The sequence below is a fragment of the Mastomys coucha genome, unplaced genomic scaffold, assembly GCF_008632895.1.
Source record: "Mastomys coucha isolate ucsf_1 unplaced genomic scaffold, UCSF_Mcou_1 pScaffold4, whole genome shotgun sequence".
NCBI lineage: Eukaryota > Metazoa > Chordata > Mammalia > Rodentia > Muridae > Mastomys > Mastomys coucha.
In genome coordinates, this window is record NW_022196910.1 from 21,781,619 (window position 1) to 21,804,762 (window position 23,144).

The following is a 23,144-nucleotide window of genomic DNA, read 5'->3' on the forward strand; positions in this document are numbered from 1 at the left end:
CTCTCTCTCTCCCCCCACAATGCCTGGCTGTGGATCTGTGTACCTGCCCCATCTGCTGCTGGAGGAAGCCTCTCTGATGACCGCTGGAAAAAGCACTGATCATATTTGTTTTTCTGGGTCTCAGTCACCTCACCTCAAGATAATTTTTGTTCTAGTTATATCCATTTTCCTACAAATTCATGATACCATTTTTTTTAATCAGCTGAGTAATATGCCATTGTGTAAATGTACCACATTTTCTTTATTCTTTGGTTGTTGGACATCTATGAACATAATTGAATATGTGTCTTTGTGGTATGATAGAATATCCTTTAGGTATATACCCAAGAGTAGTACAGTTTGCTCTTGAGGTAGATTGATTCCCAGTTACCTGATAAGCCACCATATTGATTTCCATTGGGACTGTTCAGGTTTGCACTTCACAAGCAGCAGCAGAGACCCCTTGCTCCACATCTTTGCCAACATGAGCTGTCACTTGTATTATTAATCTCAGCCATTCTGACAAGTGTAAAATGGAAACTCAAAGTTGTTTTGATTTTCATTTCCCTGATAGCTAAGAATGTTGAACATTTCTTTAAGTGTTTCTCAGCCACTTGAGATTCCTCTATTAAGACTTTTGTTTAGCTCTGTATCCCATTTTTAAATTGGATTATTTGGTTTTGTGGGGTTTCCTTTTTTTTTTTTGATATCTAGTTTCCTAAGTTCCTTATATGTTTTGAATATTAGTCCTCTATTGGTGTGGAATTGATGAAAATGCTTTCCCATTCTGTAGGCTGCTATTTTGTCCTATTGGTGGTGTCCTTGCCTTACAGAAGCTTTTCAGTTTTATAAGGTTCCATTTATCAATTGTTGATCTTAGTGCCTGTGCTGTGTTCTGTTCAGAAAGTCATCCCCTATGTCCATGTGTTCAAGGATTTTCCCCACGTTTTCTTCTATCAGGTTCAGTGTGTCTGGTTTTATGTTGAGGTATTTGGTTCACTTGGACTTGAATTTTGTGCATGGTGATATATATGGATCTATTTGGATTCTTCTATATGCAGACATCCAGTTAGACCAGCACCATTTGTTGAGGATACTTTTTGAAGTGTATATTTCTGGCTTCATTTATTGAAACCCAGGTGTCTATAGATGTGCAGATTTATGCCTGAGTCTTCTTCAATTCAATTACATTAATCAACATGTCAGTTTTTACGCTGATAGCAAGTGGTTCTTATTACGACAGTGTTGTAGTAGTTTGAAATCAGGGAGGGTGGTACCTCCAGCAGTTCTTGTGTTGTTCAGGATTGTTTTAGCTACCCTGGTTTTTGTTGTTGTTGTTGCGTTGTTGTTTGTTTATTTGTTTTTGTTTTTCCATATGAAGAGGAGAATTGTCCTATTTTATTTTATTTTATTTTATTAATTTTTGTTTGTTTGTTTTTTTCGAGACAGGGTTTCTCTGTGTAGCCCTGGCTGTCCTGGAACTCACTCTATAGACCAGGCTAGCCTCAAACTCAGAAATCCACCTGCCTCTGCCTCCCAAGTGCTGGGATTAAAGATGTGCGCCACCACTGCCCGACAAGAATTGTCCTTTTAAGGTCTGTAAAGAATTGTGTTGGAATTTTTGTCAGGGATTAAACTGAATCTGCAGATTGCTTTTGGCAGGATGGCCATTTTTCCTATGTCTTTCCATCTTCTGATATCTTCCTTAATTTCTTTCTTCAAGGACTTGAAGTTTTTATCGTACAGGTCTTTCACTTGCGTGGTTAGAGTTACTTACTTCAAGATAGTTTATATTACTTGAGGCTATTTGGAAGGGTGCAGTTTCCCTGATTCTATCTCAGTCTATTTGCCCTCTGTTGGATGTGATGAAGCTCAAGTTGCTAATAATTAGTAACTGTCCTGTGAGTTCTGGGAATCAAACCCTGGTCTTCTAGAAGGGCAACCAGTCCTCCTAACTACTGAGCCATCTCTCCATCATTTGTCATTCATATATACATATACATATATATAATATATGTAGGAGGGCTACTGATCTTTTTGAGTTAATTTTGTATCCAGTTAGATTACTGAAAGTGTTTATCAGCTATAGGAGTTCCCTGGTGGAATTTGTAGGGTCACTTATATATAATATATCATCAGCTGATAGCGATACTTTGGCCTCTTTGTTTCTAATTTGTATCCCCTTGATCGCCTTTAATTGTCTTATTGCTCAAGCTAGAACTAACTTCAAGTACTATTGAATAGATATAGGCAGAATGGACAACCTTTGCCTTGTTCCTGATTATAGTAGAATTGCTTTAAGTTCCTCTCCATTTAATATTGATGTTGGCAAGCGGCTTGTTGTAAATTGCCTTTATTATATTTCTGTATGACTCTTGTATCCCTAATCATCTCCTCAGGACTTTTATCATAAATGGATGTTCGATTTTGTCAAAGGCCTTTTCAGGATCTAATGAGAAGATCGGTTGTGTTTGTGTTTGTGTGTGTTTGTGTGTGTGTGTGTGTGTGTGTGTGTGTGTGTGTGTGTGTTCCTTCCAACCCTGAGTTTGGTTATGGTAGATTACATTACTGGTTTTTGTATACTGAACCATCCCGGCATCTCTGGGGCAAAACCTACTTGATCATGGTAGATGACCTTTTTTTGTGTTCTTAGATTTGGTTTGCAAGTATTTTATTGAGCATTTTTGCATCTATGTTCACAAGGGAAATGTGTAATTGTCTTTGTTTGTTGAGTCTCTATGTGGTTTGGGTATCAGGGTGACTGTGGCTTCATCAAATGGATTAGGAATATTCCTTTTGCTTCTATTTTGTGAGATAATTTGTGTAGTATTGGTGTTAGCTCTTCTTCCAAAGTTTGGTAGAATTCTGTGCTAAAACGGTCTGGCCCTGAGCATTTCTTGGTTCGGAGGTTTTACTTCTATTTCACTAGGGATTATAGGCCTATTTAAATTGTTTATCCGATCTTGATTTATCTTTAAGTTTTCTTTTTCACTAAAGAATTTCATAAATGTTTATATGTATGGGTGTTTTGCCTGCATGGATACCTTTACAGCATGTGTATACAGTGCCGTTAGAGGTAAGAAGAGTGTCAGATGGCCTGTGACTGCAGTTATAAAAGTTGCTAGAGTTGGGCATTGGTGGCACACGCCTTTAATCTCAGCACTGGGGAGGCTGAGGCAGGTGGATTTCTGAGTTCGAGGCAAGCCTGGTCTTCAGAGTGAGTTCTAGTACAGCCAGGGCTACACAGAAAAACCCTGTCTCAAACAAACAAACAAACAAAAGTTGCTAGCCACCATATGAGTACTGGGAATTAGACTTGGCTCCTCTAGATAAGCCACCACTCCTCTTAACCATTGAACCATCTTTCCAGACCTTGTTTGTTATATTTTATCTCACATCTATAGAGTACTTTTATATCTTATTGATGAAAACTTTTATCTGCTTGGTATTATAGATACCTTTTAGAATGTGATGAAAGCTATATACTAGTCCCTTAGGAAAATATTATTGACAGTTGGAAAGATAGCTCAGTCAGTAAAGTCTTGCAAGCCAGGGCCTGAATTAGAATTCCAGAATCCATGTTAAATAAGCAGACAGACACTGGCCAGGGTGCTGCACGTTTGTAACCCCAGCTTTGTGGAGACAGAGACCAGCTTCCCTGGGTCTTCCTAGCCAGCCTAAACTTGAGCTCCAGGCCAGTGAGAGGGTCTTTCTCAACAAAAAGATGAACCATGTGATATGTTAAGAATGATGTTGTCCTCCAGCCTGCCAGTGCACTCCCACATGTGCACATGCACACACAGTGAAAGAAAAATACATATGGTGCAGCTACACACCCCACCCAACCCCACAGGCAGCCACTGTTCACCATCTGCAGTCTTCTGCCCTCCAATGTCCCTGTGTAGGAAGATACATGCTTCAGCAGAAACTCGATCATCTACATTTTATTTTGCCATTTTTTTCAACTTAGGTGTCTGCAAGGGGTTTGTTTGTTTTGTCTTGTTTTGTTTTGTTTTAGGGCAAACCTTGCCTCAGAGCCCAGACTGCTTAGAACTTACTGCATAGACCAGACTGGCCTCAATTTAAAGCTTGTGGTCATCCTGCTTTCAGCCTCTCCAAAGCTGGGATTACTGGTGTATCCCACCACACCTGGCAGATTGCCCCTTTTACTATCATCTCAACTTTTCTTACTAGTTTTAATACTTCTAAGATATTCTACAATTGACATTATTCTTTTTGCTAGTGATGGAAATTTGGATTTTCTCTAGGCACTGTTAGAAGCAAAGCTACAATGGACATCCTTACAGTGGACAATGACTTCTTGCGTATATGTGTGTTTTTCTAGACTAGATTTAGAAATGGTGCCTGGACTACAAATGTATCAGTTTCTCGGGTTTGGGGGTGGATATTCAGAGTCATTACTAACAGGACGCTGTTGATCCAGAACTCCAGCATGTGCTAATGTCTGAAACATCAGCCATTGATCCCAAAATGGTTCAGAGTTTAGATTTTTGGATTCAGTTGTTCAACAGTGTTTAAGGTTACAAACTATAACTCAGTTTTCCAATTTTGGTAGATTAACAGCCAGATCTCCTTTGGGTCAGCCATCAGTCACTGTGAGTCCTCATTTCCCTGGGTCCTCACCAAGGTCTATATTATTGTTTCAAAACAGGAAAAGTGGTTTTTACATATGTCACATGTAATAGTGTCATCTCTCCTTAAGATTTTCAGAATGCTTTCAGAAGTATTTAGATAGAGGGTTTATTATCACTGTGGTCAGACACTTAAAATAACTATCTAACATCAAACCGAATATTAAATATTTACTTACTTATTTGTTTATAATTATGCAAACTATTAGCCTTTGAGTTGCTTGCCTATGAACATTTTTCCCATAGAACACTTTTTTTTACATACTTTTGTATTTAGTAACAATATTTTAGGATAGAGTGATACTGCTTTTTGAAGACTTGAAGGGGTGTTATTGTTGAGCCTGGTTTTGTTTTGCTTCCTTCGGGCCATAGCTGTGCCCAGTGTCTGGGCGCATGTTCTCCTCAGTTGGCACCAGCGGGCCTACTTCACTCTGGCTATCTGCTATCTCTGAGGGCATAACTGAAGCCTAAATGAAGGATGCTTCAGCATACAGGACTGCTTCTGACACTGAAATTTACTGTGTCCCATTGGTAGAGAAGGAAGAGAGGAAGAAAAGACACCAATGTACCAAGACAGTAACTTTGGAAGGCAAACCAGATTGTTTCATGTTTGACAGCTGTTAGGTGAGAGTATCCGGATGTCAGTCTGACAGATTCCATGATCTGCTCATCCGTCCTAAGCTCTACTGTAATATCCAGTGACCTGAATAATTCCAATATTAAGTTTTTTAGGTGAAGTATCAGATTCCTATATGATGTGTTATATTTATATTCAAGTTTTTCAGAGAACTGATAATTTAGAACTTGAAGCCATGAGATAATTTACCTAAATCCCTGTTCATGCTAGCTCACCATGCCTTCTCCTATGCCCGAGTACCTGAATGTGCACTACATTGGGGAGTCGGCCTCCAGACTGCTGTTCTTATCGATGCACTGGGCACTTTCCATACCTTCTTTCCAGGCACTAGGGTGAGTGTTTTGAAGTCCTTGAATATAAATGTGATTTTTGTGGCACACATGTATTGAAACAAGTTTATTTGGGGAGGATTTGTATGACAGTAGAGAGATGCTCCAACATTCTAGTCCTATGACAGTTCATGGTAATTCATGATAGCTAACTACTATTTTCTCTGTTAATTTGGTGTGGAAGAGTAGCTATGGTTTATAGTTTGAACAAGTTAATAATCTGGGGAAGTAGAGAGGACCAACTGGCCAGTCCTGGCAATGGCCAAGGCTCAGTGATAGTGTCTGGGGGTTGGAGAGAGGTCCAGCGGTTAAGAGCACTGTCTGCTCTTGCAGAAGACACACATTCTATTTCCAGCACATGCCTGGTATCCCACAGACTTCTTAACTCCAGTTTCAGGGATTCTGATGCCCTCTCTCTGACTCTGCTTCTGGCACCAGGCATGTACATGGTACACAGACATATACATGGTAGCAAAATTCACATGCACACATTTTTTTTTTTTAAAGAAAGGATGTATTAGAACTCAGATATGGCCCCGGAGCACATACAGTCAAGGATAGCTATAAATGCAGCCTAACAGAAAATGATACAGCAATATAAGATTTTTGTGTGTGATATATTTAATTTTATTTATTTATTGCAATTTGATGATGTGATCTTTGAGTGAACTTTGTAGATGTCAGTGTCTTGTTCAGTGTCAAAGTCTGGGTACTACTATTGGGCAGTTGTCCCCTCCCCAACAACAACAACAACAACAACAACCGTGTTCCAGTATTCATCCCAGGCATGGCATCAGCAAGCTGTATTTGCCTACACGGCTTTGTTTAAAATAATAGGTGATTATTTTCCAGTCATCTAGTTTCTTCCCAAAGAAAGAAGCAAAACTGTCCAGTGACCATTATACAAATAGCTCTGTCTACAACAGATCAGGCCTGTATTCTGTTTTGAAGCAACCAGATGAAATGGAAAGTGATCTGGTCCAAGAAACCAAACCTTTACAAAAGTTTGCCGGTCCTTTGTTTAACGTAACCAGCGTGTGAGAGTGAAAGTGCCAAGCCTACTATAGTCAGCAGGTTTTGGTTTCCTCACAGGATTCTCCTGACTTTGTAACCACTCTTTCCTACTTTCTGCATGTTTTCCCACTTGATATATACACATGACTACCCTTCCTATCATTATAATACTTTGACTATAACTAAGCAATACGTGAGTCCTGATTCCCAAGGACATACTTGATACCATGATTAGGCTCCTAGATAATCAGCGATCCATAATTTCACAGAGCATAGGCCTGATTTTGATGAATCTGTAACCTTTGAGTGAGTCTTCCTTGTTGGTCTCAGAAAAATATTCAACCTTTTAGTAATCTTCCAATACATATATACATGCATGCATACATAAATACATATATACATACATGTACACATATATTTTGTTTGTTTTTTGTTTTTGTTTTTTTCGTGGCAGGGTTTTTCTGCATAGACCAGGCTGACCTTGAACTCAGAAATCCTCCTGCCTCTGCCTCCCAAGTGCTGGGATTAAAGGCATGCACCACCACTGCTCAGCCAATATTTTTAAGAAAATAAAATATGGTATAAAAACATTAGCATGCCAATGTCTTATGATTTGTTAGGCATTAAATGCCATAGCCAAGCTGGTCACTGACACTTAGGCCAGGAAAGTAACATAGAGCTGTACCCCACCTCCCTGGATAAACTGCATTATTTTAGAAAACAATTGGAGGTCTACTCTGAACTCTTTCAATTAGTTACACCACCATTGTTTTTAAATACTTCTGTTGAATGTGCCTGTCCTGTGGAAACAGCCGAGATGTTCAAGAAACCAGGAGTAGAGCCTGAGGTTTCTACTTATAGGATAATTAATGTTACAGTGGCAGCCACTTGTCTCTGTGCTCCGTATTGGAAATCAGTTTCTGTACCACAGCCTCGGGACTCTTAATTAGGATAGCTGCGGAGCTAACAATCCAGGCCATTAGCTGCTACATAAACTCACTTCCTATCTCTGCCTAGATAATCTTTAAATCCTTTTTATGTGTTGACTTTATCAGATAAGAGCTGGCTGCTAATGGTGGGAAACTCTTGTTGTGTGGAGATAAAAGCTGTTTTAAATCTGACTGATGTCTGGGCTGGATTTTTCTGGCTGGATGCTGAGATCTTCCACAGAGCTCTAGTTTTACCGGGAGACTCAGACATCAGTGGTCAGACACATTTGCTCCGATGATGGGGCACTGGTTAGTGTCCTCATTTGTATTTTGAATGGCCTCTATATTTCGTAGGAGTGCTGGCTTTCTGTTTAGGATTGTAGTTCAATGTGTAGGAAATTCATTCATTCTGCATGATTGAGTTTCCTCAGATGAAGAAGCTGGGGTTAGCTGGTGTAAGTGGCCTGCCCACTCTGAGGATTTATCTTATTTTTTACATTTGTGTGTGTGTGTGTGTGTGTGTGTGTGTGTGTGTGTGTGTGTGGCACCTATATTACAAGGCACACGTGGAAATCAGAGGACAACTTGGGGGAAATCAATTCTCTCCTAGTTTCAGGTATTGGAGTCACACCGTCAGCTCAGCAGTGAGCACTTTTACCTGGTGAGTTATCTCACAACCTCTTCTACCCTGACCTTTTTTCCAACAGAGTCTAACCCAGGCTAACCTCAAACTCCTGTCAATCCTTCTGTCCTCAGGCTTCCCAGTGCTAGGATTGCAGGCTTGTGCTACCATGCCTGACTCTGCCTGGATTCTTAGAACCAAAAGTTCCAAGCCACCACCATTTGCCACAGCAGGCTTTGTCATGCACATGAGCTTTGACACTGTATTTGAAAGTTAAAGCAACTCTGCTTCCATTAACAATCTTCTGTAGCCTGGTGGTTTGAAATCTGCCATTTGGTGGATTCATGTCATATTGTTGATTATTCTTCTCTAAGGACCATGGATTCTGTTCAGTGTTGGGTGGCAAGTAGACTGGGTGTATTTATGTGGCTGTCAGAACACAGGTGCTGATGTTAAGTGATGATAGGTGATCATCACTTATCTCCTAACAGAAGTAAATGGTTTATTTGTGTGTTGACTCCTGTGTGTCTAGACCAGGTTGCCTGAGTTTCCATATCTCCAGATTAGGAACAGAAACAACTACTTAGGAGCAGGGCTGTGACTGAGATGCTGAGGCCAGACTGGACCCTGTGTTTGCTAGACATAATAGCATTTGTCTCTGTTCTCCTGGGAACCGTCTTCGTACAGGAGGGCTTGTTGCTTTCTTCCCCTAGTGTAATGGCCTTTTTCAAATCATTTGAATAACATGGTACCAGGATTTGAGAGTACTTTTTTGTCATTGACCATAATGGTAGTTAGTTTTTTCGGTTTGTTTTTTGGGGGTTGTGGGGGTGTTTGTTTGTTTGTTTGTTTGTTTTTGATTCAGGGTCTTGCTGTGATTCCAGGATAGCCTGGAACTCACTATGTGGTTCAGGTTGGCCTTGAACTCCTGCTTCTCTTTTGTCAGCTTTCCAAGTGCTGGGATTGCAGTCATGTCTAGCTGGATTTTTCTTCAGAATAGATGGATATCCTCCTGTAATCGATTTCTACAATTAACCCTTGGCTTTCCTGTGTTCACCATATTTCCTAGTGACTTTTATATTGCTTTGATAAAACATGACCAAGTCAACTTATAAAAGAAAAAAGGTTTTTTTTGGGGGGGGGGCGTCGTGTCTTAGGTTTTGCGAGGGTTAGAGTCCACGAGTCCATGACCATCCTGACGGAAGCACATCACACTAGTCAGGCAGGTATGGTGCCGGAGCAACATCTGAGCACTTATTCTTGAACCTGAAGCAAGAGGCATAGAAATATTGGGAATGGCTTGGGTCTTTTGAAACTTCGATGTCCATCCCTGTGACATACCTCCTTCAACAAGACTGTACCCCCAAGTACTTCCCAAACATTTCTACCAATTGGGGACCTAGTATTTGAACATATGAGCCTAGGGAGTCTGTCCTCGTCCAAGCCATCACACTATTTAACTACCTCGGTTAGCAGAGGCTAAGATGAACGCTAGTTTGCTTTTGACTTTTCTTCATGCCTAAAGTGACCCTGAAGGATAGAACCATAGAGTGAAATCTTCTTTCCAGAAATAACTAATCCAAGAGTTCAGTGTCCTGCCAGCCCTTTCTAGGCTAAGGTTATCACACATCCAAACACCGTCACATATTGATACACGCTGTTCTTGATGTCACATTACACTGTCAAGCTACCTTCGTCACATGTTTAAATTCCCATTGTTCCTAATGGCTGCCTACTTTATGGGATTATTACAACTTACATATGCATCTCTACCCATGGACATGGGCTCTTACCAGCTTCCTTATTCTACCCAGGGCCACCAAGCACATTTTGTCAACGTGTATCAGTGTTTCCATAAAACAAGTTCTTCCCTGTGGAGTTGCTATGTCTTTGAAGGCATGCATGTCTGCTCTGATGTTGTTAGAAGTTGCTCCCAGGCAGCCCTGATGAATTACGCTTTCCTCGGCAGCAGCCAAATGAGGCCTTTCCCTCACTCTTCTTGACTGTGGATCTTATCATTGCTGACAACTGAACACAGTGCAGTCTTCCTTTCCTTGATTTTCACTGGGATAGATTTCTCTTGACTATTTTCTGTGTGAATGTTCAGAAATACTGGTTGTCTTTGCATTTGAGATTTCCTTTCAAGTTTATTTCACAGCCAGTTTCTCCTGATAGCAGGCCATCCTTCCCAGATACTGATGTAAAATTCCCACCCAAGGTATTCCCAGGAGGAAAAACTGCTTTGTAAACTCTTGGGGTGTTTTGTTTTGTTTTGTTGGTTGGTTGGTTTGAGACAGCATCTCACCTTGTAGCTCAGGCTAGCTGGGATCATCATGCAGCGCAGGCTGACTGTCTACTCACACAATCCTCCTACCTCAGCTTCCCGCGTGCTTTGTGCATACACACGCACCACCACATCCAACTTCTTTGTGAATGCTAGCCTTTTGTGTCTTTTTATTATCTTTTATATGGATGTGTGGAGTGCGTTTAAGCAGACCTCGAGCACAAAGTTGTAAGTTTCTTTTTTCATTACATTTTAATTTATGTTGTGTTTGGGAGATGGGGGTGAATGTGGCATAGCACATACATGGAGGTCCGTGGGCAACATGCAGTAGTAAGTTCTCTCCTGCCACTGTGTGGGTCCCGGGGATCGGCAGGTGCTCTGGCTATATGACAAGCACTGCACTTTTACCTTCCGGACCATCTTGCCGACTCCTTGTGTCATTTTCAAGAAGGGGACAATTTATGTGCAGTCATCGGGATAAGCATGGTTCTTAGCAGCACATCCTTACTAACTTGAATCACTTTGTAGAAAGGAAAGAAATCTTACCATTTAATGATCTTATAATAAAATATTGGTTTGGCTTGAAGATTTTTTTTATTGTAAAAAGACCCACACTTCTGTCTTTTTAAAGTCCATACTTCTGCCTATCCTCTATATCCTCAAAGATAAAAACAAAACAAAACAAACATAAAAACAAATGCAGATTTTTTTTTTTCTCTATGCTATGTTCACTGCAATGCAGGAATGAATAAGAGAACTTTTTGCCTTTGGGTAGTATGGCAAACAGACCCCTACCACAACTAACTAGGAAACTAGGAAAACTGCATAAACTCTGATTGGGTAGACAGGTAAGCACCAAAGGGGCCTGGAAAGGAGAGAGGCATGTTATAAGAGCACATTTCTTCAAAGAAACAAGCTCTGAAGCCAGATATCATGGTGCACACCTGACATCCTAGTACTAGGGAGGCTGAGTGAGGCAAAAGGACGGTGCATTTCAAACCATCAAGGTGAAACTGTGCCTCAAACAGAAGTCAATCAATAAATACACAACCTGGGCCTAGGGATGAGGCTCATGGCCCTGTGGTCAGCGTTTAATCCTCAGCAACACGACAAGGGAATCTCCAATCTAGCCCTCAAAGAAGGGGTAGGTTTCTTAACTAGATAATTAAGTAGAGAAGGAACATTCAGAGAAGGCAGGACCATATTTAGAAATGCATCCAACACTGTTGAACACTGAGTATCACCGTAAGTCTTGCTGTCGCTGTTCTTATGAACTGGCTGATTGATGGTGAACTAGTTGGGATGTAGCTTTCCAAGTGCTCTTTTGTCAGCTGTATTAAACTCAGAATTCTCAGGTGTATGCCCACAGGTCTTTTAGAATAGTTTAAGGCTGGGCAGTAGTGGCGCATGCCTTTAATTCCAGTACTCAGGAGATAGGGACAGACGGATTTCTGAGTTTGAGGCCAGCCTAGTCTACAGAGTCAGAGTGAGTTCCAGGACAGCCAGGGCTATACAGAGAAACCCTGCCTCGAAAAACACAGAGAAACCCTACCTTGAAAAACCAAAAAAAAAAAAAAAAGTAATTTGATAATTTTTACTTATTTATTTATTTATTTATTTTAATTTGGTGTTTTTTAAAGTATACCATTCAGTGTAAAGTTTATATCTGATATATGCTTTTGTTTCTGTTTTTACTAGGCAAGAAAACAGCATATCACTGGTAAAAGCGTATTGGAATGAACTCTTTACCCTTGGTCTTGCCCAGTGCTGGCAAGTGATGAACGTGGCAACTATATTAGCAACGTTTGTCAACTGTCTTCACAGTAGCCTTCAGCAAGGTAAAAACACACCTTCATTTACTATGTTTTCATGGATATACGAGGAGCTGTGGCCAAAGTTAGATATAGTGATGATTGTATTGATGTTTTACCTTTTTTTGTGGGTAATCTTGATATTTGATAAATGCATTACTCATTCAAAATATTTTTAAATTAGAAAGACACCATTAAGGCAAGTGTATTTAAGTCTGAAAGGCTCAGAAGTCAAGTTTTCCTCACTAAAACATAATGCCTGAGGCTAGGTTATCAGTGTCTCAAGGAGAGAATACATTTGAGTATGCCAAGGAATCCAAACTTGCTTCTCACGACCAGTCTCCCAAGAATGAGTTTGACCTTGAAGACATTAATCCCCTTACAAGGCTTGCCTCCTGACCCCACTGCTTTAGCAACCAGGTTCCAACATGTATTTTGGCAGAGACAACCCATCACATTGTATGGGTGCATAAACATCCATGTAGATTTGCTTAGAGGTAGAGAATGATCAGATACTTCAGTGTGCCCACTTATTTCTAACTCTAAAGATATATTTTTTTCCTAATAACCCTTAGAGTCACATGATGAGCTGGTCTTGAATCAGTTCCCTAGGACCTATTGTCTCATCTGAATAGAAGAGGAATACGTGGGCACGGTGGTATTAGGAAGGTGCAAGTTCAAGGCCATCATGGCTAGAGAGCCGGACTGCTTTGCAGACATGGTCTCACTGTACACACCTGGCTGTCCTGGAGCATCATAGGTGTCACCTACCTCTGCCTCCTGAGCTCTGTCTAGCTCTTAAGGCATGGTGGTACATGTCACCTTGCCCAGCAGCAAAAGGCTGCTCTAAAAGAAGAGAACTGGAAAGTCATCAAGTCCTTACTTTTTTTTTTTCTTCATGCTTCATCTGAGGAAGCCAAGAATAAGTAACTTAAAAACACTTTGAAAGTGGCTAAGCAATTAAAATTCTGTTGCCTTCAAGCTCAGGAATAACTTATACATTTTTAGTCCCACAGCACATTTTATTTTTCATTGTTTTCCTTTGTTTTGTATTTCTGGTTGGTATTAGTTTTATTCAAGACAACATGTCAGTGTCTTCTTGCAATTCCCTTGTCTTCAACACCCCATAGCCCACCCCAGATGCTGGCCAACAGGCATGTCTTAACTACTCATTATTACTCAACACCTTGTCTTTCCTTTCTCCCTTCCCTCCTTCCCTCCCTCTCTCCATCCCCCGTCCCTCCCTCCCTCCATCCTCCGTTCCCCCACTCCTCCCCTCCTTCTCTTTCCTTGTTCTTACAAGTGACAGAGTCTCACCTTGTAGTCCCCAGCTCACCTAGAACTCACTGTGTAGCTTAGGCTTGTATTAAGCTATGCTCCTGCCTCAGCCTTCCGAAGTGCTGTGACTGGAGGTATGCACCACTGTTTTTTTTCTTCACAATATTTTAAAATCATCTGCTACCTCATAAAGGGCTGAGATTCCTCATAAATCTCACCTATGAGAAAGCTCCCAGAAGGCAGAATCACGCCCCGTTCTGACCGCGGGTCATGAATCATTCTGCCCAAGCACGTGTTCCATGGCACGCCTTTGGGAATGCCAGTGTCTACACACAGTTGGCATGTGTTTTACACAGACCCCTGATAGAGCAGTTATATTTTTCTCAACTTTTCTTTGGTCTTAGCAATGTGTTTTGCTCCACTTTTGTTTTTATTATACTAGAGTTTCTAATTTTTAAAACTGAAAATGTTTTTTCCTCATTTTTTCAAATGGTATGTGCTTAAATAAAATCCTGGTATAAACATTTGAGTCTATTTTACTTTGTTTTTGGGGGGGAGATTGGTTTGTTTTGGTTTTCCTTTTTTTTTTTATTGTTTGTTGTTCTTTGTTTCTTTTGAGTCAGTCTCTTCTGGCCACAGACACCTTCAGTATCAACGGATGACCTTGAACTACTGATGGTCTCTCCCTCCCAGGTGTTGGGGTTAAAGGTTCATACCACCATATCAGGCCTTTTGCAGTGCTGGGCATCAAATTAGGGCTTCCTAAATGCTAGATAATCACTCTACCAGTTGAGGGACATCACATCCTTGGTCCTCTCTGAACTTGGGCTGTGGGTTGTTTGTTTGTTTGTTTGTTTTCTCAGACAGATGCCTCTGCATCTAAAGCCAGCGTTCTCAGCAGGGAATGCTGGCTTTGGGTTTCTATTTCTTATTCTTGAGGGAGCACTATCAGAAGGTTAGCTCTTAGCTTCGGCCCTTGTTGCAGAGATTCTGGATTTGAAGCCTCAGTCTGTAAAGAGGTTGATTACATTCTATACTGACAACAAAGTGAGAAGGGAAGTGCATGAGTCAAACATTTTAGATGGCAATTGGAAGTGTGCATTTGTGTTTTAAAGATAAAATGTCACCAGAAAGAAGGAAGTCGTTGATGGAGCACATCTTCAAGCTACAGGAGTTCTGCAACAGCATGGTTAAGCTCTGCATCGATGGGCATGAATACGCCTACCTCAAGGCCATCGTCCTCTTCAGTCCCGGTACACACGCATATCCTTACCTTTCCTTCCTCATCTGTTTAGGTACAGGGTCTTAGCCATGTAGCCCAGGCTCGACCTAACCAATACAAATTACAGATATACACCACCATGCCCAGGACTGGTGTGTCTCATTAATGTGTTTGATGATGTGGAAACATTGGTGCTCTCATCCACTGTAGGTAGGAGTGTGGAATGGTGTGATTGCCAGAGGCAAGAGCTCAGTACCTGCTGAAAACATTAAACAAAAGGAGGCTAGGGAAATAGTGCAGTGGGTAAAGGACCTGCCATGCAAGCACAGCCTTGCCAGCACAAGGACCCGAGTTAGAAGAATGCCCAAGAACCAACGGAAACAGCCAGGCACAGCAGCTCATACCTGCTTTCCAGCACTGGGGAGTGAGAGTAGGCAGCTCTCTGGCACTCATTGGCCCTCCAGCCTAGCCAAATCCACAAGCTCCATGAGAGACTCTGTCTCAAAACGTAAAGGCACCTGACAGCCAGCACCTCTGGCCTCCACACACACACATACACACCTGTAATAACAGGGACTTATGCTACACCTCCCCCCAAAATTAAGCATATATTTAATTCCTGTTGGTCTTAAATTACAAAATTATATATGTACATAAAAACCTGGACGTGAATATTTGTGTTGGCACTAGTCATAGCCAAAAAGTGCACACTAGGTAATTGTCCATCCACAAAGGTGATGGAAGCTGGCCGTGGTGGGATATGCCTTTGAAGTACTTGGTACATAGAAGCAAGATGATCAAGATTCAAGGGTAATCTTTTCTACACAGCAAATCCGAGGCCAGCTTTGGTTAAATGAGACTCAGGCTCAAAACAGCACTGAGGAAAGTAAGGCTCAGCCAGTCTTGCTGCCAACCTTGGTAACCCGAGTTCAAATCCCTGGGACCCACATGGTAAAAGGACGGACTCTGGCCTTCCGGAATGCACTGTGGTGTGTGCCTGCACACACACACACACACACACACACACACACACACACACACACAAGCAAATGCATAAATATAATAAAAAGTTTTAAAAGGCAGATGTGTAACACGTGCATACAGTGGAATCATGTTATCATAAAATGGAGTGAAGTTTTGACATAAACCACGGCAGGATGAAAACATGCTAACCAAAGACGCTACTCATACAGGCACACATAATAATCCCACATAGGTAAACATGAGGAAGAATGCAAATCAGTCATTTGTAGAGTCAGGGACTGGGGAGCTGGGGACCGATTGCTACTGGTTGGCGGGTTGCTTTAGAATCATAAGAATGTCCCACAGTTTCATTGTGATGAGTGTAAAACTCTGAAGATGCTAAAATTATCTAATTTTGTGCTTTAAATCTGATGTTAAGGATATCAGACATCTGCACAGAAAATCAGTAGAGCACATAAATATGTATTAATTGAGTCTTAGGTTCGTATCGTTAGGCAGGGCTATTAAAGCCAGGATATAAGACCGGTGTTGCTGTGTCCAGAGTTTGTTACATTCTCAGGATCTTAGGGAAGCTGCAAATGTAGAAAGATGGGCCTCTTGCTTTCCTTCCAGCGTCTATTTTTCTGTCAGTAAAGGGGCCTCGAACTCTAGTTTATGAATAGGAGAAATCCACAGTCCTTGGGGGTCTGTGCCTCCACTCTGTAGATATTCTGTTCCCATGTTACTACTCAAATTGTGTTACTAGTAAAATTGTCCATGCTAACCTGCCTCTTCCTTTCAATGGTTGGATAATTAAAACTTGGGCACTGTTGAGTGTTTCACACCAACCTAGGGCTGGGATTCAGGGGAGAGGGCAGGCCAAGTGCTTCACAGGAGCTAATAATTACTCATTTCCTTTATTTTGTTTGTGGCTCTGGGGATCCAGCATATGACCTTATACAGGACAGGCAATAGCTCTACCAATGACACACTCAGCCCATGCGTGTCTCCATTTTAGCACAATCAGTTTGCCAATTTTATTTTTCTTTGGATAAAATTGAAAAGTTAAGGTATAAATTGATGGTGTTACTTTAAATATTTCTATTTTGTGAAATATGACTATCAAGATGTTTTATAGTTTATGTCATGCTCCTTCATTATGATTTTCTGATACAGATATAAAAGTGTTTGTAAGTCATAATTTCACAAGCACTTTTAAAGTTGGCCATATCTGGGTGGCTCCTTGACAAACATAACCTACAAATATTTCATGGATTATGGGTGCTTTTAAATTTAGTCTTTTTGGTTATTTTATGTTGTTGAAAGCAAAATGGGAAAAAGAAAAAGAAAAAAGAAAACAACAACAACAAAAACCATTACATTGCTTTTTGAGAAAAATATATTAGTAGCACACAGTGGTCTGGTTTTTATTAGGAGTTATAATAGTTACTACTGGCTACAATACACTGTTGGTGTATTCAGCAAGTACTTATGGAATAAAGGAACAAAACATTGTATGTGGGACTTCTGTCAAATGAACTGTTTGATCCTCCAACCTCTGTTTCCCCTTCCCATGAATTATTAAGTGAGCATTCAGAACTGGATATTCTGAATATATTCAGACCTATATTCCTGATGTCTTAGATCACCCAGGCCTGGAGAACATGGAGCTAATTGAGAAATTTCAGGAAAAGGCTTATGTGGAATTCCAAGATTATATCACCAGGACATATCCAGATGACACCTACAGGTACCTCCAAACTACAACTATTTAATGCAATTCATTTAAAGGATTTATGTTTGTTTTGCGATAGGGTCTCATGTAGATTACTTTGGCCTTGAACTTATTTGTAGCCAAGTATAACTCTCAACCCCGATCCCCCTACCTCTGCCTCCAGATTGTGAGGATTATACATAGGCATGTGGCACCATTCCTGACCTAAAAGCTTTTTAGTACATCTATTCTATCCGTATTTTCCATTTTAAGAGTAATTTAATGTTTCAGTTAACTGTGACCTTTGAAATGGATAATTTTTCAAAGGCCATAATGTGATTGTCGAAGCAGCTTAGTGTTAGAATTTGCTTAGTATGTGTAAGTTCTGGGTGATCCCCTCATTACTATCAATGAAGGTTCCAGGGCTTCAGGTTAGTGGTAACACACAAAGTGGAACAGTGGGCTGTTCTGGCAGCCTGGGTTCAGTCGAGCTGTCATCTTCAAACCCTGGAGCACCCACTGAGCAGAGCAAATTTGTTCAGAAGGGACAGCAGGAGTTCGGTGGTAGCTCCTGGGACATTGGCTCAGATTTTAGCCCAAACCCCCCACAATGGCCCCAGCAGGAAAGGTGTGTAATATTGGTCAAGCCCTCTTACATGCAAATAAAGATTCTCAGCCCAAACCAATGAGAGATAACTGCTGCCGAAATCTGAATGACCCCCCAAACTATATATATCCTATCCAGGGAAGTAAAGTGCTGCGAAAGATCTACTCCGTTGTCTGAGCCTTTTGTTCTAAGAGCTGTAACACTTGGGAAGAAGTCTGCTCTCCCAAAATGCAGCCTGAAGCTGTGCGGCACTACTCTCTCCTCACTGGCTAGTTGGCCTGTCAGTCCAGCCTGACCTGACTCAGTGCAGGGCAGCTCGGAGAAATGGAGTGGCCTGGAAGACATGGCAGAGACAGCTCCGCCTTGCTTGCTTAATTCCTTTGCTAGGGTTCCTGCTCCAAGCCAGGCCAGAGATCTCCATGGAAAGCAAAGCCTCCCGCATTCAGACCCACAGTACAAAGCTCTGGGTGTGGTCTCCCACACAGAGGGGGAAAACCAGCTCTTAACAGGTGTCACCTGCAATAGCTAATGAGTGCTCACTCTAAATCAGTGGTTCTTAACCTGTGGGTTGTGACCCTTTGGGGGGTCAATTGACCTCTTACAGGGTTCACATTATCAGATATCCTGCATATCAGATACTTATATTACAAGTCATAATAGCTTAAAAATTAACATAACATAATTACAGTTATGAAGTAGCAACAAAATAATGTTATGGTTGGGGGTCACCTCAACATGAGGAACTGTATTAAAGGATTGCAGTGTTTGGGAGGTTGAGAACCAGACTTTAAATAGAGAGGATGAGAAACTGTCTCAAGGATGCAGGATTGTCAGAGCCCAACCTCACCCAGGCAGTTGAGCTGTAGATCCCAACTTTTCAGATGAAATAATTATACTCTTAAAAAGAGGGAGGAAAATGATAAATTAAAACACTCTTAACTGATATATAATTAACTTTGAAATGTAGTTTATGATAATTCTTCCAAGTCATTTCTCGCCAGCGTTCTTTGGGGTGGGAGGGAATTTTCCTTTCTTATTTTTATAAAAGCAGCCACCCACCTCTGGAGGAAAAACAGAGGAAAAATCAGAATGATTAGGAATACAGTTTTTGATTGTACAGGGATAATGCCATGCTTGCTGGGTTTAATGTCTGAGTTTCACTTTCCTTATGATAATACACTTCTGAAAATTCTAGTAGGCTTCTTTATGCATGGCTTCAGTTACCTATGGTCAATCTCAGACAAAAAATATAAAACAAGGGGTCCTAGAGATTAAGCACTCATTGTGTCATGTTCTCTTATTTTGCCCCGCCTTCGATTTCATCCCCCACTGCTCCACATATGCCTGCTGCACAGACACTCGTGTGTTCAGCATTGGCTGTCCACCTCAGCTGTCAGGTGTCTGTGTCTGTGGGTGTGATTTCAAAAGAAAAGAGACTTCGAACCTCCTGTGTTCTGATAGCATAAAGCATTATCCTTACCCTCTGAAATGGGTTGGGAAACTGTTTTCCAGTGCACCCAGCCCGTGGTTTAATACTGTCGTCCCACAGTTCTTGCAGCCAGGCGGGGCCTTCGAGGAGGGGCAGTTCAGAGCAAGGCTTTCCTGTGCAGAGGGCAGTATGCTGTAGATGGCAGCCCTGCCACTCTAAGCCTTGGCATTCCCAATGCTCATCTTCATTTTTGAAACTTTGATCTCTATTATTTCACGTGAATGCTTTTCTTCCTGCTTGGTCTCTTTGACTTTGCCCCCATCTCCTCTTCCTTTCAGGCTGTCAAGATTACTTCTCAGACTGCCGGCCCTGCGGCTGATGAACGCCACCATCACTGAGGAATTATTCTTCAAAGGTCTCATTGGCAATGTACGGATCGACAGTGTCATCCCACACATCTTAAAAATGGAGCCCGCAGACTACAACTCTCAAATAATTGGTCACAGTCTTTGAAAGCTGAAGTCACCCTGCTATGAACTGAGTTTACTGTTCCTTCTCGGGACACAAGAAACCAAATGGAACTGTTGCTTCCAGGGCATCTGCGAATAGTAACTTTAAGAGTAACCAAAATTGAAAATATTTTTCTTTTGGATTCCTTAAGAAGAATTTAAGTGACCAGGCAGGGGTCAGGAATTATACTACCCTGTCTGTCCTATAGGAATGATAAAAATGGTACTGGGTTGTTCTTGGTGAGGAAGACACCTAAGACTGTCCCCTCCTGACCATCTACACTAAGCTTTCTCATTCTATTTTATAAAACAAATAAACCAGTCTTTTCCCTGAACTGTGTTCTCTTCCTGTTTAATTCCATTGAGCTAGTACACTGTAATAATGAAATACTTTACATCTTATTCATCCATAATCATTTTAGTTACCGGGTCAAAAGTTATTTTATGCTCAATTATATAATGATAATATTAGAGCTATAGGAAGTAAGAAATGAATATATATATTTTTTGGCTTTTATAAACATCAAGGTGCCCTTTAGCATATAACATTCTCGTTGCTGGCAATGAGACACAAGCCATTTGTATTTTCTTTTTTAGTGTAGTAGATTATTAGTTATAAGCACTTTTATTCATTGTGGTAGAAAATTAGTCTTGAGAATAAGATGGGGATCCTGTTTTAAAATTTGGGGTTTAACTGTGTGTTAAACATAGTATGGACTGCCCCCAGGATGTGTTAGTATTTTAGAATGGATATTAAAATAGTTGCTTTTTTCATTCCACAGAAAGCATCTGTTCTCTTCTCAGACAGGGGTTCAGCTTCTCCACCTTACCCTGGCCTTTAGCCATTTTTATTGGGTCCTTTTAAAAAAAAACTCACCTAGTTTAAGTAATGCAATTATCAAAGCCAATATGGTTCCAAGGTGAGTTGAATAATTGAAGCAATTGCTAATTTGTAACTGCAGAGCCAAGGAGGGCTGCTCTAACAACCTCAAGTTTCATTCTTTGCTACAACCAAAGTTCTTTAGACTCCTCAGTCTTCCATGGCAATATGATATGACAGCAAGCAGTGGTTCTTTGTACTGATTTTATAATGGATTCCTTTAGTAAATCTATTCATCCATTTGTTGATATTTTCCCCATCTCTCCTCTTCCCTTTCTTCTCTCTCCCTTCCTCCCTCTTTTCCACCTCTCTGTTTTTTTGTTTTGTTTTGTTTTTGAGACAGGATCTTGTTACTCAGCCCAGACTAAACTCAAGTTTGCAGTAATCTTCCTGCCTCTGACTCCCTAATGCCGGGATTATAGACATGCACCACACGCTGATATTTATTTTTAAAACACAGAGATTTTATTGCAGCTAGAGTACATTCTTTATTATTAATGAATAGTTTTGCTGAATTTTTCTATGGGGGGTTGATTTTACTACTAATAGTAGTAACAAAAAGTTTTAAAGTGTAGTCTTGCAAAATGTTACCAACTTACTATGAGGGCTTTATTTCCTGTTTCATTTTGACAACAGCTCTATTTATAATAAGCTGCTGGGGAATACTACATAGAGCATAAAATGCTCAAACAGAATATTTCAGTAGGGCATGTATAACCTGCATCCTAACACATTTGTAGATGACAATGTCATATCACAGTGTCAAAATGTTAGCTCCTTTGATACCTTTATCATCTCAAGATAATAAGCCAAGGATTCACAAGAAAAAAAAAGTGTCCTAATGGTTATTTCTTTGAGATATTTTTCCTGGTGAAATTTGTATTTACATTGGGAAGTCTTTTGAAACTGTATTAAAATGTGACTTGCATTACAAATTTCTGTATCCTGTCAATGTATTTTATTTGGCGTTTGGATGCCTTCCACATCATAGGGCATCCCAGTAGGAGAGCTTGTGCTTAGCTTAGCATTTATAAGGCCCTAGGTTTAGTCTCCAGCAGTAGAAGGAAGAAAAATCATATAAGCATTTTAAGAACAAAAATAATGGCAAGATAGCTTAGAGGGTCAGAGCACTTTCTGTAAAAGCCCAGATACTTGAATTCAGTCTCTTTCCTTTGAGCTTCACATATACACTATGGCACATACATACCCCCCCTTACACACACACATGCACATATGTGCACACACATACGTGTACACACACATGGACTTTATAGAAACAAAGATAACCTGCATCGACAAGAATAAATACATAAAGCATGCAGAATATAATTTAACCAGCTTATTGTTATATATGTGTAACAATACTTTTATATGTGCATATACATATAAAAACTAGTCATCAAGAAGCAAGAGAATCAAGCCTATGTAATAGTTGGGGATGTAGGAGGAAGGTGCAAACAGGGAAGGATATAGAAGGGGCTTCAAAACTACTGACAGTGTGTCAGGTATCAGTGGTTTTGCAGTTAGCCACACCACCACTTCCTACCATTGGAAGTGTTCATTTTCGCACGAATGTATAATATGGACAGAGGTTGTCAGAGACAACCTGTCTCCAGTCAGATTTCTTACAGAAATCATGGATTTAAATTTTTGTAGTTACTAAGTGTTAGTGGCTGTTAGCTGGGACTTGTGGTGGGACAGAAGCCAGGACATGCCCAGAGTTCCTCTGTTCTGCTCCTCATGGTCTACTGGCTGCATTCTAAGGGTAAGAGCTGGAGGTCAATTTGCCTTCTTTCCTGCTATCAGAAGTCTCCTGTGAGTCTCCTGCATTCTAGTCATCAAAAAAAAAGATTTGTGTTATGAGGAATATGTAAAGAACACACGACTTGAGAACAAATACAAATAACTCAAAATTTCATTGTTATAACATCAACAATGTTCAAATTATAGTATATGATCATCTCTCTAACACTGTGTGTGTGTGAGTGCTCGAGTGTGTGTGTGTGTGTGTGTGTGTGTGTGTAGGGTGGGTATTGGACCCCTGTCCACTGTTTGTGGGACAATTACCATGCAAACATGGCAAAAAGCAATATAATTATTCTTTAAAACTTAGTTAGAATTTTAGGTCCTTAGGAAACAGGACCTCAATACTCGCACGCACAGTTATGTTCTCTGGCACTTTGTTCACAATAGCCAAGAAATGAAAACAACCTAAATTACCATGACAAAAGAGTAAATATAGAGCATTTAATACACACATGTGATGTAATTTATTCATTATTCAG

At 40.6% G+C, this 23,144-nt stretch overlaps 1 protein-coding gene across 1 annotated transcript in view; it reads left to right on the forward strand.

Moving 5' to 3' along the window:
* Positions 1 to 21,785, forward strand: part of Nr2c1 (nuclear receptor subfamily 2 group C member 1) — a 56,764-nt gene extending 34,979 nt beyond the window's left edge. The window contains exons 10-14 of the mRNA XM_031349132.1: positions 5,479 to 5,600; positions 12,145 to 12,284; positions 14,651 to 14,788; positions 17,365 to 17,470; positions 19,809 to 21,785. Coding sequence (XP_031204992.1) covers positions 5,479 to 5,600; positions 12,145 to 12,284; positions 14,651 to 14,788; positions 17,365 to 17,470; positions 19,809 to 19,983 — 681 coding nt within the window. The 3' untranslated portion in view covers positions 19,984 to 21,785. The remainder of the gene's footprint in view (positions 1 to 5,478; positions 5,601 to 12,144; positions 12,285 to 14,650; positions 14,789 to 17,364; positions 17,471 to 19,808) is intronic.
* The last annotated feature ends 1,359 nt before the right edge of the window (positions 21,786 to 23,144 follow it).